Source organism: Gastrolobium bilobum, unplaced genomic scaffold, assembly GCF_033153095.1.
Source record: "Gastrolobium bilobum isolate Gb01-03AN ecotype WA unplaced genomic scaffold, APGP_CSIRO_Gbil_v1 utg15063, whole genome shotgun sequence".
In the NCBI taxonomy this organism is placed as follows: Eukaryota; Viridiplantae; Streptophyta; class Magnoliopsida; order Fabales; family Fabaceae; genus Gastrolobium; species Gastrolobium bilobum.
The window spans coordinates 75831-93994 of NW_026896098.1; the positions used below are offsets into that span (position 1 = coordinate 75831).

The 18164-nt window shown below is 34.4% G+C and overlaps 1 protein-coding gene across 1 annotated transcript; it reads right to left on the minus strand.

Moving 5' to 3' along the window:
* Nucleotides 1–13409: 13409 nt before the first annotated feature.
* On the minus strand, nucleotides 13410–16615 carry LOC133297765 (uncharacterized). Its single transcript, XM_061496959.1, has 8 exons — nucleotides 16542–16615; nucleotides 15776–15850; nucleotides 15590–15626; nucleotides 15172–15255; nucleotides 15005–15092; nucleotides 14802–14902; nucleotides 14137–14202; nucleotides 13410–13514 (listed from the first exon to the last, which is right to left on the minus strand). The coding sequence occupies exons 1-8, from the start codon at nucleotides 16613–16615 to the stop codon at nucleotides 13410–13412; spliced, it is 630 nt and encodes a 209-aa protein (XP_061352943.1).
* Nucleotides 16616–18164: the final 1549 nt, after the last annotated feature.

Below are 18164 nucleotides of genomic sequence, written 5' to 3' on the forward strand. Positions count from 1 at the left end.
GGTGCTAGAGTACTCGTATTGTAATGTAGCCATGGATGCATAAACTCTACTATTTTTATTTTCAATTAGTTGTTGACAAGGATAAACAATTGTCTTAGAATTTGTGCTATGGACATATAGGTGAATCCAAAACCTTTTTAAGCAATCTGGATTAATCAGGTTAAAGAAATCTACTTAAGTTGTGGGTATAGACATGGTTCACGCCATATAAGGACACATAACTTGTTCTTGATTGAATTCAATAATTAGTCTGGCATAGACATATATGGATTAATTTATGGGTTATACATGTATAGTCGGCGTCAGTCCCATCATAAAATCAAGTTTTCTTGTTACTAATGAAGGATTTCTATAACAGTGTTCCAGTATTCTGGTATAGTTGTAATATTTGGAAATTGATCCCAATCTACTTTTGATAATTGAAGTTTCTCTATCCTCAATGTGCTTCTTTCTTATTTAGTAGTCTTAGCTTTGTTTAGTGCATCAACAGGATCCAGTGTTGATGGACAAGGACTAAGCAAAAATGAAATCCCAATTAGGGCACACAAAGTCCCAACATTGAACAATATCCACTCAAGAATCATCCAACCTAAAGTTGTAATAGACAATTTTGAGTTGAAACCAGTCATATTCAATATACTGCAAACTATTGGTCAATTCAATAGAATTCCTAGTGAAGAACGTCACCTTCACCTTAAGAAATTCATGGATGTGGCAGTCAACTTCAAGATACAAGGAGTGACCTCTAATGCATTGAGACTGAAGTTGTTCCTTTACTATCTCACCAATAGAGCTAAGGTATGGTTGAGCACATTACCACCTAATTCAATTAGAAGATAAGATGACTTGGCCGAAAAATTCTTGATCAAATTATTCCCTCCCATAAAGGAAACTTAGCTAAGGAATAATATCACAACATTCTAGAATTTGAAGGTAAGTCATTACATGAAAGCTAGGAAATATTCTAGAAATTATTGCGAAGATGCCTTAATCATGGCATCCCAGAATGGATCTAGACAGAAACCTTTTACAACGAGTTGAGTGGAGGTACTAGAGGCATAATAGATGCATCTTTCATAGGATCCCTCTTGGACAAGACATATACTAAGCATATAAGATCCTAAAGGGAATGACATATAACAATTATCAATAGCCAACAGAGACATCAATTGCACTGAAGAAAGCTGCAAGAGTGTTGGAGCTTGATGTTATATTATCATTAGCAACACATATATCCTTTATGAATAATACAATTAAGTATCTTAATCTGATTATCGATCCTAGCACGCAACAAGAACAACCAATTTCTAATGTTGTATCATGTGTAATTTGTAATGACCCTCATCTTTATAATGATTGCCCGCAAAATCTTCAACCTACTTGTTTTGTAGGAAATTATGACAACAATAATCCATATTCAAACACCTACACTCGAGGCTGGAGGAATCATCCTAATTTTTCCTATTCTCAAGGACAATAACAAGGTTAGCATATGCTACAACACCATAAGCTCACAAACCACCATTCCAGCAGCATCGCAACATTACCAATAGCTTAGACAACAAGCTAACAACTCTAATATGGTCAAAAGTAGGCTAAAAGACTTTATGATAAGAAGTGATGCTCTGATCCAAGACCAAGTAGCATCAATCAAGAACTTGGAGAATCTGGTAGGTCAGTTAGTAGAAATTGTGAGAAATAAGCCATATGGAACATTTCCTAACAATATTTAAGATCCAAGGAGAATTGGAGATGAGCATATTAAAGCCATAACACATGGGAAGACAATTGATAGATAAGAGGTCATATAGAACTACCACAAGCTGAAAGAGCAGGTAGAAAGTCATAAGGAAAGAGATAAGATTGTTGAGGCATATAAAATAAAAGATCAACCTATTGAGCCATAAGTTGTTGACACAGAATAGAATACGATGTACAAAAGTGAGAGAGAGAGAGAGAGAGAAAGAGTGAGAGTTATAGCAAAAGGGGCAGCACACACTAGTGTTGGTGTGTTGTGTATGAGGTGTCGGGCTAGGGATCATCTAATCCATATTCATGCCTCCTTCATGGCCCAAGTGGATCACTATCCACTTGGCTCTTTAGCCCAAATGACTATCACTTGGCGTACTTACTCTCTATGCACTCTCCTTTATGAATTGCGTCAAGGCTAGATGGGCATGACGGTTCCTCAACCCACTTCCTTGGTTCTAATGAATTCACCATTCACTAGCATATAGCCTAATTGATTCCTCACATAGGCCCCATAATTCTCTTTCACACATAGTATTCCACTTAACACACTTGGATCATATACAAGTCATATGTGATGACGCAAGGTCAGGCCTAGCCCACTTGACCACCTATGGAACCTATAAGGTCCTTGGTTCTGACATATCAGGCCCACTAGCCCCATGACTTGACCTACGAGCCTTCAAGACTAAGGCCCAAAATGGAAAGCTCTCTTTCTCAAATTTATCTCATAAGACCCAAATGTATGCTAGGTACTGCCAATGAGGTGATATTGGTGTATGAACCATTAGACCCAATTAGTGATGACATGGATGACATTAGAAACTTTATAAACTCCTTTATGAATCCAAATTCATCCAATTACAACACTTTTCACTAGCAATATTTTGTGGCCTTATAACTAATTGAATTTGATAATGAGATCTACCTTTACTAATTTAGTTACCGTAGAATCTATTCTTTCATCTTGTTTATCTACCTTCTATATCAAGAGAAAGGAATTAGTATAAACTCTTTATTGACCAAGAGTACCTTTGCCAAGATAGGGAGTTTTTTTTCCATAAACTCTAAGATATAAACTCCTTCATGATCTTTTAATCTGCACATACTCTCGAGTTTCATGGAAGTCATCTAAGCCCCACTGGTGTAACATCTCGTTGTACACCGGTATTGTTAACATTGATTATGATATTAAGCGCAGTTACAATCACAACAATTCATTTATAAAAATGCGAGTAAACTTTTTTCTTTTTATTACGCGAGCATTTAAAACAATAATAAAGCATAATATATAAAAGTTGTGACCGTAACTGTAAACTCTTTGCGGAATAATTATTTAAATTTCTTAAACATCATATAATACTTCTCTCAAGTTACTAAGGGGTTCCCATAAAACCACTTAGCTAAATTCTCACTTTTACGTTTTCTACCTATCCGAACATGGTTCGGTATATTAATTACTGCGGATAAATCGCATGCCGCGAACCTCTCATCTTTTAGTATGTTATTTTAGACTTAATTACCTTTTTAACAAGCTATCACACAAGTCATAAAGTTCTCGTTTGCTCCAGATATCACCGTTTGAAGTTGGACAAGCAAATCTGCCAGCCAACCTCAAATAGGGCTCCAAACAGCCCTCACTAAATCAACGATTCTGGGAAATCAACTCCACCAATTTCTTTTAAATTTTTATACAGTAAACTAGAAATCTCAAGCTTCAATTTTACATATCATGCACCTAATTTGACCAAGAAAGGAAGCGGGAATAAATTTCCCAAAACCTGCCAGAGACAGCCCCATGTGTAGGGTTGTTCTCGACAGTTCGTGTTCTCAAGCTTCTACAGTGCGGCGTGGTTATCCTTTGGTTCTCATATTTTGACACAAGGTATTTGATATCTCAAACTTTAAAACAGTGTATGGAAAGTCCCTATTGGATCTTTGTGGAAGGAGATACGCTCTCCCAAAGTTCACCTAAATTCTATCAATTTCTAGAAATTTTGTCAGAGTTTCCTTTGTTTTTCCAATAAATTTCACTTTTATAAAAGTGCTTAGCTATCCTCAAATGTACCTAATAGAAATGGGTGGCACTCAAAGACCAGCAATGCCTTGTGCTCTTACAACCCTTCACAATTTATATTCAATGTGCTCAACATACATAATCATTGCTTACTTTTTCAAAGTTAACTAATTTCAATCACAAGATCCATTTGCATGCATTCTTTGACATAAAACATAAATCAAATCCTAGAAGAGGCCTATTTCCCTTTCATCACATACATGCTTCCATATTATATATGGTCTTCAAATTACAATTTACAATGATTCTTACAAATATTACAACAACCTTAAACGAACAACATCAATATACAACATAAATCCACCAAAATAATATCATGATATATAATTTAATGACTAAACTCAGGCAAAAAATGACATGAACAAAGATGACAAATAATAATCCTAACTCAATACGATGTTCATGTCCTAAGTCTAGCCTAGGCCATGTGACCCTAAAATACCAAAATCCACCGTAAGTCCTTGAGCTCATCCTACGGGCCTCTTGTCCGCCGCTCTAACTCCACTAGCACTACCTGAAATAAAGTCCCCAAAACGTGGTGAGATATACGAATATATCTCAGTAACGCAGAGGTTCTGGAGAATACGCCGCCTAATGGCTCACTTTGATGCATATCAATAATATAATACAACATTTAAAACGGGATAAAGAAAGGGATATAGTGAAGTAGGGAAGCATAGGGAACAAAATACGACGAAGCTGGAATGGTCAATGCCAAAGCCACGCAACATCCGGCCTATTGGCCTCAACATATAGCCTACGGGTTTCAAACCAAGGAGTGTTCCCAGAACATCAACCAAGCCACCCTCCATCCATATACACCCGAGACTTCTTAGTGTGCTCCTCTACGGATGACAAACCACGACCCCAGGTCAACTGGAACTCCTTCATGAAGACCTATCCAGTGGAAGTCTGTAACGCCCGAAGGCAACTGTCTATTGGCTAGGGACTCGGTACATCCTATGTTCCACTATACATATAATATGCATGATCATGTTATACTAAATTACTAACATACACCTCCAACCACTACCCTCAACGGGCATGGTGGAGCACATACGGGGATCAAACCCCAGTACCAAGGGAATACCTGATTAATCTCCTTCTTAGCAGCTCCAATTTAGTACGTCGCCGAGCTTGGTACTACTGGAAATGCCAAAATCCCTTTGGTCAAGGACCAAAGGCAACCCTTCAAGCTCAAGGCTCCAAGTTCACTTCCGAGGGAGGCAATCTACAATGATCACACAAGGATCATCAACACAAGGTGCAATCAACAAGATTACAAAGCATCAAAATTTCCACTCCCACAATGATAGGTTCGGCCTTTTTAGGCCAAATTTTCAAATAATTTTCTTAATTTATTTTAATTTACCATTAGCATTCTAAGGTTAGCACAACACCATTTCAACTCCCATTTTCCATCCAACTCTATCACAATACTATTTTTTCCCCAAATATCCTCCTTTTTTTAGGCCAATATCCACACTTAGACATATTCAATGGTTCCACTTCCAATCCACATGCATCAAACTAACATACAACCAATTTAGACTTGGATCCAATCCTCACAATACCACTTGCATGAATTTTACAACATCTTTTCCTTACTTTCCCTACATGGCCAAATTTGGTGTGCATGCATACCAAAGGTTTTTCCAACTCAATTCAACACTTCCACACATCATACAATCCTATAATTAACTCATACAATTACTCCACAACTCAATTATACAATCCCACAACATTTCCATTTCACAAAGTCATGCATACCAATCATAAATTTTCCTAAGTTATCAAATTTTTTTACAATAAATTTTACGAGCTCAATCACTCTAATTCATCATTCTAAGCAACATTTGTCTAATGCACAAATTCAATTTGAGGTCTCCAACTATCCAAACTCACCAACACATAGCTTAGGTCTTCAATTTATGATCCCATTAAAACTCAGTCAAAATAAAGAAAACTCACCACCAATTAAGTCACAAGGCTCCAAGGAATGAGTTTCAAGTGTACAACTAAGCAAAACAAGCTCCAATGCTCATGAATTTCTCCAAAAATGCCACCCTCATCACAAAATGATCTCCTCACACACTCACTTTTAGGAGGACTTCATGACACGAAAAATGTTCACAAGAGGGAGGGGAACAACTTTGATGTTCAACAATTTTCGATTTGATGAGTGGAAGTGAGTGAAATAAAGGCAACAAGAAGCTTTCCCTTTATTTCCATGGTGGCTGCAATTTTGGGGCTGTTCCACGAAGAGGGAGCTGCTGCCAGGAGAGAGAAAATGCAAGGAAAAAATGCTTAAGTGACTTGGATTGCCGCGTAGGCTCTAATAATACGAAATACCACTTAAACAACTCATTTAATCCATTAATCACCACTTAATTCATGAATTATCTATTAAATAAAAATTTAACATTCCACAAAGTCCATTAATTATCCTTGATCAGATGAATCCAGAGTTTTCCGGTCGTTCGAAAAAATCGCAGTTTTAAGCTGTTATGCACGTCGTGGGCACGCTTCTCCAAACACACGAATTTCCATCAATTTTCACCAGAAATCATATTTTCTAGTCCTATGTATCATTTATAACTTGTATCCAAACCTAGAGCTCAAAATATATTTGACGCGCTTTACAGTGCAACTGTACCGCAATATTTTTACCCGGTAAAAATACTATTCACTAGATTTTTTGAAACTTGTCTAACCACTCAATTTTTCGTTCTGAATCCATTTCCAAGGTTAGTTTTCTCATTTGAGACCTCCTGCTCAATTTTCCTTTCCTAGAGTTACGTGTTTGGCTAATTACCGTTTTATCCCTCCTTTGTATTTTGACCTTAATTTTAGGATTTTCACTAATCCTACCCTTTAATCCACATTTAATATATAAATATCTTTTTTAAAAATGCGAGGTGTTATAACTGATCCTATGGATAATTAATCCTTTTTTAAAGGATGATGAATTCTTTCGGCCTTTTCATTTATACTCGTGATTCCAATTATTCCCATAAGTACATTGTTCTCCTCATCTTTCAGGCAGATAGAGTTATGCGCAAAAGTATGACCTTCAGACACAGTGCACAATAATAGCCTCAAGTCTTAGGATGATCCGCACAACTAAGCGAAGATAGACATTACTAATCCAATGATACTACTATAAGTTTCCTATTGGTGTTTCTCGGCAGGTCAGTTTAGTGCAACTCAGTCGACTACGAATCCATCTATGAAATAGGTTAAGGCATCTACATGCCTACACTCATGAGGTCTATACCTTACATCTCCATGTAAGTAACCTATTGCCATACTAGACTAATTGATATGACCAATGCCCTTCATTGGTAACTCTATATTATGAACGATTTTAGGGCATAGTCATGTAGTCATGTAGGATTTTCACTATCCCAAGGGATTTTATCTGTTACATATATTATAAAAGAGATAGGTAATATGAAACAAATAAAGTATGCTCATAATAATTATAATAATCATCAATGCTCAATAATACAATCAGTGTCATCTGACGCTCAAATTATCTCTAAAACACCTACTAATACTAACAATCTCTTACTTGTTCTAGAGCCAATTGTGTTGACTTCTCAACTCTAATGACTCATAATAACTATCATGATTTATCTAAGAAACTCCTTTCATCAAAGAATTGGCTAGATTATCATCTGTGTGAACATAGTCCATCTTGTCAATAATCTCTCTAATCATGTTGTCGCTATATTCAACAATACTTGTAACCACCCCTAGTTCAGTTATGAACTTCTTGATCTAGATTGCCTCCTTAGCTACTTCAGAATCCGCTATGTATTGAGCTTCTATGGTTGAATATGTTATTGTCTCCTGCTTATAAATTTTCAAAATTCATAGCTCCACTATTTAAGGTGAATATCAAGCCTGATTGAAACTTGTAGTTATCTTTGTTGCTTTGGAAGCTAGCATCAGTAAGCCCTTTCACTGTCAGCTCATCAACTCCACTATAGATCCAAAAACACATCCTTAGTTCTTCATAAGTACTTAATGATCGTCTTTATAACCTTTTAGTGATCCTCGCCATGGTTTGACTGGTAGGTACTCGTGATGCCCAAAACATACAACACATTAGTATTAGTAAGTATCCTAAAGAAAATCTAAGGTAGTGTTTGGTTGGGGAGAAATTTTTTAATAATAGGGAAATATAAATACTAGGGATGTGGGGAAAAAAGTGAGTTAGATAGAAAAGTTTTAAAAAAGTTGTTTGGTTGGGCAAAATTTTACCAGGAAAATTGAATTAAATTTCTGAATGTGTGTTTGGTTGAAGATAAAATATTGATGGGAAAACTTAATGAAATTACAAAACTATCCTCGTAAAAATGAAACCGTTTTATTACATCCTTTGAACCACAATAGGGGTAAACTTGGCATGCCATTCATCAGCTTTTTCACTTATATGATTTTTAAGAGAAATTCCACATCTTCAAACGCTTTCTCAACAGTGAAGATATATGATTTTTGGTCCTCTTCTTGGTTTGCTAGGAAAGCTCTTTGATGGGAAAAGAAACTAAAAACGGAGTACCAAACGTGGTTTTATTAGATACCCACATGCACTTACCCATCCATATTTTCACTTCTCCCCAACCAAACACTACCTAAGGGTCATATAACACTGATTATACTACTGATCATTTATGATGATGATTATTATTATGAGCATGCTTTATCTATTTCATATTACTTGTCTCTTCTATAATATGTATATTAGATAGATGTCTTGGGATAGTATGGGTGCGCCTTGATGATTTATGATGGGACCATGATCATGAGAACTCAAGCTCACTACATGACTATTCCGTAAAATTATTCCTAGTCTAGAGTTACCGATAGGTTACTTACATAGAGATGTAAGATATAGACCTTATGAGTGCAGGCGTGGAGATACCTCAACCTATTTTATAGGTGGATTTGTAGTCGATTGAGGCGCACCGAACTGACTTGCCGAGAGACTCCATCAGAAAACTTATAGTAGTATCATTGGATCAATAATGTCTCTGTTTGATATGAATAAGGAGACAATACTGAATGATCCAGTACAATTGCCAAATGGGTCAATCACAAGATCAAGGGCCAAGAAGTTTAAGGAAGCTCTTAGTGGGCTGATTCTAGAACTGTGGACTAATCATGAAGACATCAAGTTCAAATCAAATCCTAATCAGAGTTTAGTCAATGCCATCAATGCAAGGGAGGTTGAATGAAATTATTAGCATCAAAGCAATAAAAGCTTAGTGGAGTTGATATTATCATTATAATAATAATTTAGTGAATTTATTGTCTTTTCCCCAAGTGACGTATCTTTTTCCAAGTGATGTTTCTTTTCCCAAGTGTTGTGTCTTTTCCCAAGTGATGTGTCTTCTCCCCAACTGTTGTGTCTTTTCCTATTCTTGGAAGGATGTTCCAAGATATACTTTTAGTATAAATAGGAGGGATTAGGGCCTTTGTAAACATACTTGGAAGTTATAATATTAATAGAGAGGTTTCTTATCTTTGGTTCTTATCTATAACTTTTTACTTATCAAGAATGTTGTTCTTGTGGCTTTCAAACCAGACTTATCATTCACCTTCTTCTTTCTTGAGTGTGGTGTCTTTATCCTTCTTTATACCTTTGATTTTTATCTTCTATAGATAACAAGTCAAGGTTTTTTATTTCTTGTTTAAATTCCTGATGATAGAAACGATCCTAACTAAATTGGTCTTGGGTCTCACTATTCTTGGTGAGGTTCATATCACTGTTCATCTAGTTAAGTAGATCATCCTCAGACTTAAGATTGTTATCATGCACTGTGTCCAAAGGTCATACTTTTTTTTTTGGAAATATTCCATCGGTTCATCGCTTCGCGATTAGTCCGATTCGGGGCGGGTCCAGGATTAAGGCTTTAAACCCCTCCCAAAGGTGGTACTGGGGAGATTCGAACACATGCCCTCACCCCCACCTGCTCAGCTCCCATGCGCCAACTGAGCTACCACCATTTGGTAAAGGTCATACTTTTAGGGTACAACATTATTTGCCTAAAAGATAGGGAGAACAATTTAGTTATGGGTATGATTGGAAGGCACATATGTAGATGAACAAGTCAAAAGAATTCATCATCCTCTATGAATGATTAGTTATCCATAGGACCGTGAGGCTTGAATGACTTCCATGAAACTCGGGAATTTATCCACAATAAGAGATCATGAAGGAGTTCATAGATCTTTCTTAGAGTTCATGGAAGTAGACTCTCAGTCCCGACAAAGCTACTCTTGGTCAATAAAGAGATGACATTACTTCCTTACTCTTAATCTAAAAGGTGGGTGAACAAGATGAAAGAAAGATTCCACAGTAACTAAATTAGTAAAGGCAGATTTCACGATCAAACTTGATTAGTTCTGGGGCAAAAAAAAATTACTAGCACTCTTTGTGGTCTTTGGATGGATCAGGCTTCAAAATTGAGTTTAAGAAGATTCCAATGATGTCCATGTTAGTGACCAATTGAGCTTAATAGGTCACACACAAATATCACCTCATTGGCAGTACCTATCATATGTTTGCGTCTTGTGAGATAAGATTGAGAAAGAGGGCTTTCCATTTTATGCCTTAAACGTGGAAGCACATGAGCTTAATGGCCCTGGTCTGTCGGCTGAGAGGGCTAGGTCATGGGCCTGATGGGTTAGCCCATGGACCTTATGGGTCACACATTTGAGTAAGTGGGTTAGGCCTGCACTTGCATCATTCAGTACTAAAAAATAGTCTATTTGTGACAGATATCTTTCATCGCAAAATAGGCACTTTTTGTCGTAAAAACACTTTGCGATGAAAGAAGCAGTCGCTAAAACCTTTGTCGCAAATGAAATTTGCGACGACATTTTGGTTTCTAATTTTTAGCCGCAAATTGTGATGGGAATTTTCCGTCGCAAAACAACATTTTTCGTCGCTAAAGATTGAATTGAATGTGGATTGATACCATCGCAAATTACGATGGAAAACCCGTCGCAAATTTTTGTTGCAAATTTGCAATGGAAAATATTAACATATAGTCTCAAATTTGAGACGGAATATTTGAAAATACCTTCACAATTTGTGACGGAATAATAAATACTGTCACAGTCAATTGTTGAATTTGCGACAGAATGTCCAAAAATTTCCACCGTAAAATTATGAATATATAAAAAAAATTAAATTCATTTATTTTCCAGAGTTAAATTATAACAAAAACCACAAAAAGGCTCTAGTAATTGCATCAAACAAGCTCCATTAGCCTAACTCTTCCACCAGTTGGAAGGGATAAGACCTTCTGGAAATTTCCACAAACCACAATCGTTTGGAGTGACTAAAGACAATTATTATGCATACATAAATCTTCAACATTAAGGAACCAACCATTCAAATTAACTAGTTCTAGTTTATTTCACATAAAAATTCAAAAACTGAATTTTTTCGCAAACAAATACATAGAAATTCACACGAGACTTAAATATTGAAGCAACCAACCTTCACATTTGACATCCTACAACAAATTTGGAGAAAAAAAAAATATCAAAGATCATAGAAGAAAAAAACATACTATAACACAAACAAAGATAGGTGATGGCAATGGCTACCATGAAGAATGAGTTTGGAAATTAAACAAGTTGAGTTTATCCTTCCTTTTCTAGAGCTTGGCCGGTGGATTCAACAATTCAAAGTTGTTTTGGAGAACCTGAAAATAGAGAGAATTAAACCCAAACAATAGAAAATTAAGATGGAAAGTAAGCCATAGAAGGAAAGATGAAAATGGTAAAGTAAAATAGAGATGAAAGTGATGTGATGAATGTTTGTTTCTCATGAAATGGAGAAAACAATTGAAAGTGAATGGAGATGAAATAGAAATGAGAGAAATGAAATTTGTAAAGTTAATTTTTTTTACTTATCAGCATTTTTGCGACGGATATGTGTCCATCGCAAATTAGTGAAATATATTTGAATTTTGAATTTTGGAAAGTTCGCTAATTTTATTTTTCAAATTGGGATGGAAAATGTCCATTTCAAATTGGGACAAATATCTTTTCCATCACAAAATTGCGCAATATTTTTGAATTTGAAATTTTTGCTAATTTTATTTTTCAAATTGCGATCGAAATTTTCATCGCAATTCGGTATAGATATCTTTTCCCTCGCAAAATTGCGAAATATTTTTCAATTTCGAATTTTGAAAAATTTTGCTAATTTTATTTTTCAAATTGCGACGAAAAATTTATGTCGCAATTTGGGACCGATATATTTTCCATCATAAAAGTGCGCAATATTGGCCGCAAATCATATCAGATAATACTATCGCAAATTGTGAGAGAAAAACTCTCATAGCCGTCGCAAAGTTTGCTTCCTAGGTTTGAGACTGATTTTCCCGTCGTAAAAATTTTCGTTACAAACACCAGTCACAAGTTTTCCATTTTTTGACCGAATTAATTTTGTTTGCAATTTTTTAGTGACAAAAATGTTGACATATTTTTGACATTATTTTACGGTTGCACTTTCCCTTGCAAATTGCGACGGTTGATTTTTCGTTGTAATTTGCGACAGTTTTTTTTCCATTGCAAATTGCCATCACAAATTGAGCATGGTGATTCACTAAAACCAAGGAAGTGGGTAAAGGATTAAGGAAGCGTCATGCCCATTTAGTCTTAGGCACAACTCAAAAAGTAGAGTGCATGGAGAGTAAGTAGGAAAGTGGATTGTAATCCACTTGGGCCATGAGGGGCGCGCAACTAGGAAGAAGAATGTGTTGTTCACTGGCATTGAAGGAGATAGTATACATCATCGTTAAAGGGCTTGGGGAAAATCAATCCTGATTATGCAACCACTATTCTTTGATCAAAGCCAAAGACTGAAGATATGAACGTCACATGTTAGATCCAAACCCAATTTGTTGGTAAAACGCCAAAGATATGACGAGATCATCTTCCCCAAATTCAATTTATATTGAATTTGATCCAAAGTGATGTAAATATGCTTTTTGCTACGTGTTTTTGTTTTTATTTACATCACCAATGGTACCTTTAACCATTAAAAGCTACAACTTTTTTATTTTTGATCTTACAAGCAAATGTTATGGACCGACACATTGAGCCCCCTAGATAAGGAATCCTCTATTAAGCGAGGGGGGTTTCACCTCACAACTATGCACAAAAAAACCCTAGACTCTTTACTTTCACACCAACCCCCTACTCTCGCAATCGTTGTGCATTGTGATCCAAAACTACCTATGAACGTTTTCTCCATAGACACTATTAGCCCCAAATATCCAACATCAATACTTAATCCACCAAGCTCAAACAACAAGCAATAATGCAAACACAACTTAAAATGTAGTGAACTAAATCATGAAACTTTACTTGCAGCTGATCTAATTATACAAATCCCAGACATATAAGATGAAAAAATATAAGTGAACAATAGGACCAAATGAACAATCCAAATCCAAATAACATCTTTTGTCTAAAAGAACTAAAAGTGATCACTGACAACTATCATATACAAATGAAAATTCCACTTCGAACATTATTCTTGAAGGAAGAAGAATTAAAGTTTATAATCGTTCTCTTTAAACCATTCAACAAAATCATCGATGATCTCCGGCCAGACTTCACTGGAAGCATCATAACTTTGAAGATTTTGAAATCTAACCTGCATTAGCAACAAAATGTCAAATATTTTTTAGCATGAAGCTTGTCAAAATGAAGCATGCCTACTTTTAATCAATTATGCATGTGTACAATTATATACAAATAACATAATGCAAATGGTGGACTTAAATCTTAATAGAAAAGAACACATCTGCAAATGACTACTGCTTGTTGAGAATGGTATGGAATAGTCCAAAACCTTTTGTAAATGATATATTTACCAATGGATCAAATGACAAACCACAATAAATGAGTTAATATCACATCCCAACCGAAAACCTTAAGACTATACGTTTATGGATCTTTTATATTTATATGGTCTTTACTTGATCTATGTCTAACCAAAGCGGGACTTCATTACTGTTTACACTTGAATATTTCCAACACTGTTACTGATTATTTTACCGCCAAAAATGTGATTCGAAGGGAGAAAGCACCAAGCAAACTCAGTTAACAAGACTAACAAACCAACTTAATGCTTGATAACCATTTCAAATTTCTCGAGATTACAATTAACCCTGGAAAATAAATTCGAGCAAAAGTGCAAAAAATAAAAATAAAAAGACAAATTGCACAAACCATAAAACTTGCATGGCAATGTAAGAAAAGAACAACATCATTACCTCTTTAAAGAAAGGAAAGAAACCAGACCAATGATATTCATTGAAAGAGTCATAGTCTCTCTGGACCTGTCAAATAATCAGTTCAACCTTAAGAAAATAACTCATGTAAGAAAAGTCAAGAAATCAAAGGTCTTTTCTATCAACAACTATCGCCTAAACAAGTGTAATATGCATAATACACAAGTTATAATCACGGGAAAAACTCTTAGTAATATGCATAATACACAAGTTATAATCCGGGGAAAAACTCTTCTATCGCTTGTTTTCATTTTAGAGATCTTTCTTAGAAAAAATTCTCTTTTGGGTTGAATTAGTTCTTTACATGGTATCAGAGCTTCAGTGACCACAATGTCACGAGCTTGATCCTCACCGCCCCTCATTTGTGGAATTAAATAAGCATAAGGTAAAATAAAAAGAAAATTTTGGGCCTATATAATATTCACGCTTCAAGCCCAAAGGGCTCTTGCGTGAAGGGATATGTTAGAGAATAATATAAATTATCAAAAATGCTCTCACCTAACACCTTAAAATTTTGGGTTGAATTCATTATTTACAAATTTTTGTAGGATGCGCATAACTATGCATCTTAGATGATGATGCAAAAAGGCTAGAGTGCTATATATGAGAAAAACAAGTTAAGAAACAAGATATGAACGATTACCCGCCTTTAGATACTCAGTTACTAAATCGACCTGAATAGGGAATGCGGGTCCTAGAACAACATTTAGCAGCTGACAAACAGATTTAATATCTACTCGTTGATCTTCTGAAAGTATTTTGTAACATTTAAAAGAGATCATAAGCAAGAGCATAAAAGCAACAAATCTGAATTATAATTGAAATAAAAGACCATCAATACCACGCTTACCATTTAGGTTGTATTGAAATGCATAGATATAAAAATTCTCAAAGAACTCTGGTGCCACTATAGCATCAAAAGACTCTATCACGGACATCTACGTGCACATCTAATAGTTAATCTCAACCATTAATTCAAGAAAAATTCACTAACTAATTTATAACAAAACTAAATACCTCTCTCTTTAGTACATCAAGTACTTTTCTTAATTCTATGATTGTATTTGCTCCTAAACCTTCAAGGCCTCTTCGCCATTCATCCTATGAATGCCAAAAAAAATGCGGTTATCATAAAAGTTGCTTCTAGCTAGATCCATGCGAAACTCATAAAAATTGGGCTAAACAAAAAATTAAAATTGAAAAGAAATTTATCTGTCGTCAGTTACACTAATATTTTAAAATAATAAAATGTTCATATGTTTTACAAAAGCAATTAAAACAAAAACATAAAATTACGAAAATGTCACTTGAATATAAATTGCCTAAAACTCATCATACTAAAATAATAATGAATTGATAATGATGAATTAATAATGCATGCATTTTTATAAAATAATTTAAAATATATATAAAGACAATGCTTTAGTCTACCTACCTTAGTAAAAACATCCCGATTTTTAGCTTTCATTTTCCTGATATATGATCATTAATTGTAAAGGTTAAAAGATAAATTAGATGTATGCCTAGAAAAATATAATAATAATAATAATAATAATAATAATAATAATAATAATAATAAGTTAGAGGTAAAGCAGAACAAAATTCACAATGTGATGCATACCAAGCAAGAATGAGTATTCTAACATCTGCACGGTTCACCTCTAAATCTTCACAAAGAGCTTCAATCCCTTTTAACCTGACCAACCAAATAAAAGAAAATATAAAGAATTACATTAAGTCACATTAATTTTATTATTGATGCACAACCATCCAATCTTAGCAAATATATGTATAATAAAATATTACAGATTTTTCAGTATTCAAAAGATCATACATTCAAAGACAAGTTTCATGAGTAAACTAAGCAAATGATATGCATCGATACCATTTATGTTATTTTAACACAATGGAGGCAAGGAACAAACACTATATATATAGAAAGAGCAAGTTCTGAACCTCAACATGCATCTCATGTGATTTTCTAAAGTTCATTCCATAAACAGATAATTTGTTTTATAGATAACAGTGATGATGCATCCAACTCATAACATTTTATGGCTAGCAAATAGGCACTATTCCAATAAAAAATTGAATATAACTTGACAACATAGTTTGCAGAATTCTCAATTCAAAACCATATCACACAATATAATAAGGGTTAATATTTTCTCATGTTACATAAGATAATATTTTTCTCCTATACACACAAATTAAAGGTGGGACTCATTCTATACTTTTTCTCTTTCCTTTATCATCTCTTCTCTAATTTGTGTGTGTATTAGAGATTTTTTCTCTCATGCAACATATGAGAGTCTATTTCCCCATATAATAAATGCATCTATAGAGTCAAACAGGTTGGTAAATTATTTCAACATGTGCATACTTACTCAATCGTGTCCGATGTTTCATTTGTGTATGTGTCGAATAGGCCATCAATTGGATCGAATTCTTTTGCTGCCATTTGCTCTGTTAATCAATCACATTATCCAAACTTAATGATTCAGTACAATATACATTTGGAACATTGAAGCATACTTTTGTTTTAAAAAAAAAATATTTTCCATGGCGTAGTATTTTAATTTTATATACAATATTCCCAACCTCTACCACAAAGTACTCATTAAGCTAAAAAGATAGTGCATGGTACGAGTAGCCTCGTAGAATATATTCAGCGATGCATATTCTTGATCTTAAAGCCACCATGACATGGTTCATATGAATATTTAATTCTGAAAAATCTTTTAACTGTGTTACAACTTCAGCTCTTTATCCACCAACAATCTACACAAACTGTTTGGTTTCCAAGAAAATAGAGGAAAACCCAATCTCCAAGTAACGACTTAAATTCCAAACTTCATCTATCAATTCATAATTAATTAAATACATATTTTTTTAAAAATATATATATATGAGAGGTCGATATCTATTTTCTGCGATGGAAATTTTTTTGGTGGGTTTTGGCGGGAAACAATTAGAGAAAAAGAAGAACAAATTGAAAAAAGTACCAGAACAATGGACGAAAGATTTGATTGATCTCTGAGGTATACTCTTGCGGCGGGGCATATAATCTTGGCAAGTGGACAGAAAATTGCTACAACTACAAGAAAGTGTATTGGATTAAAAAGATTGAAATGTAAGTGCTACAATTATAATATATATGCATAACATCTGATCTTATGGCATGCCGTATTTAAAGCATTAATACACTCTTTAATGCTAGAAGCACTCTTCTATTCAATCCTCATATGCAAAAATAAATCATGGGTTTTTTTTGGGGTAATTTTGTAATAAAATTAGTTAAATACTTTAAACAAATTTTTGTTGTGTGCTTCTATTAAATGTGATAAACCCTATGTCTTTGAACATGTCACTACTAGAAAAAGTAATACCATTGATGGAACATTTCCGTTAACTTTCACACAATTTTCGTGGGAAAGAGGTTCAACGACAGAATTGTTGACGAAAGTTACTTCATCTCTGATTATGTAGTCGAATTTGTTTTTTTGATGGACCAAACTAGTGAATAACGCACAGAATGATAAATTATTTTTGTTTAACAAAATAATGAAAATGGAATGTTGTTGAGATAAGTATCACACAATTATAAAATATGAGAATATCTAATATAGAAAATTGGTTAAAGATCATGTGCTCTCCACCATGGTATAACAATGCTATTTTTCATAACTACGTAGCACTGTCAAAATGGGTCAGCCAATTCCATTAGACCCTAGCACATTCGGGTTAGGGTAAAAAATTCCACTAGAAATGACCCTCAATAATAAAGGCTCATATGGGCCAAAAGCCCTATAGGTTAGGGCTTGCTGGTACGCCATTAAATTTATAATTTAATTTATAATTTAATACATTCAAAATTATTTTAACAAATAAAAATTTAACACTTTCATAAATTTTTCATATAGGAAATATAAATTTTTCATAATTTAATTTATATACTAAAATGATATTTGCACACAAATATACAAGTGAAAATCTAAGCAAAATTTTAA

Bases quoted from the DNA above. Each gene is read 5' to 3' on its own strand.
- LOC133297765 (XM_061496959.1), bottom strand. From the start codon at position 16,615: ATGGCAGCAAAAGAATTCGATCCAATTGATGGCCTATTCGACACATAC. The intron at 15,627-15,775 runs GTATGCATCACA...ATCATATATCAG, and splicing joins AGAATACTCATTCTTGCTTG to GAAAATGAAAGCTAAAAATC. The intron at 14,903-15,004 runs GTAAGCGTGGTA...AAATACTTTCAG, and splicing joins ATTTCAATACAACCTAAATG to AAGATCAACGAGTAGATATT.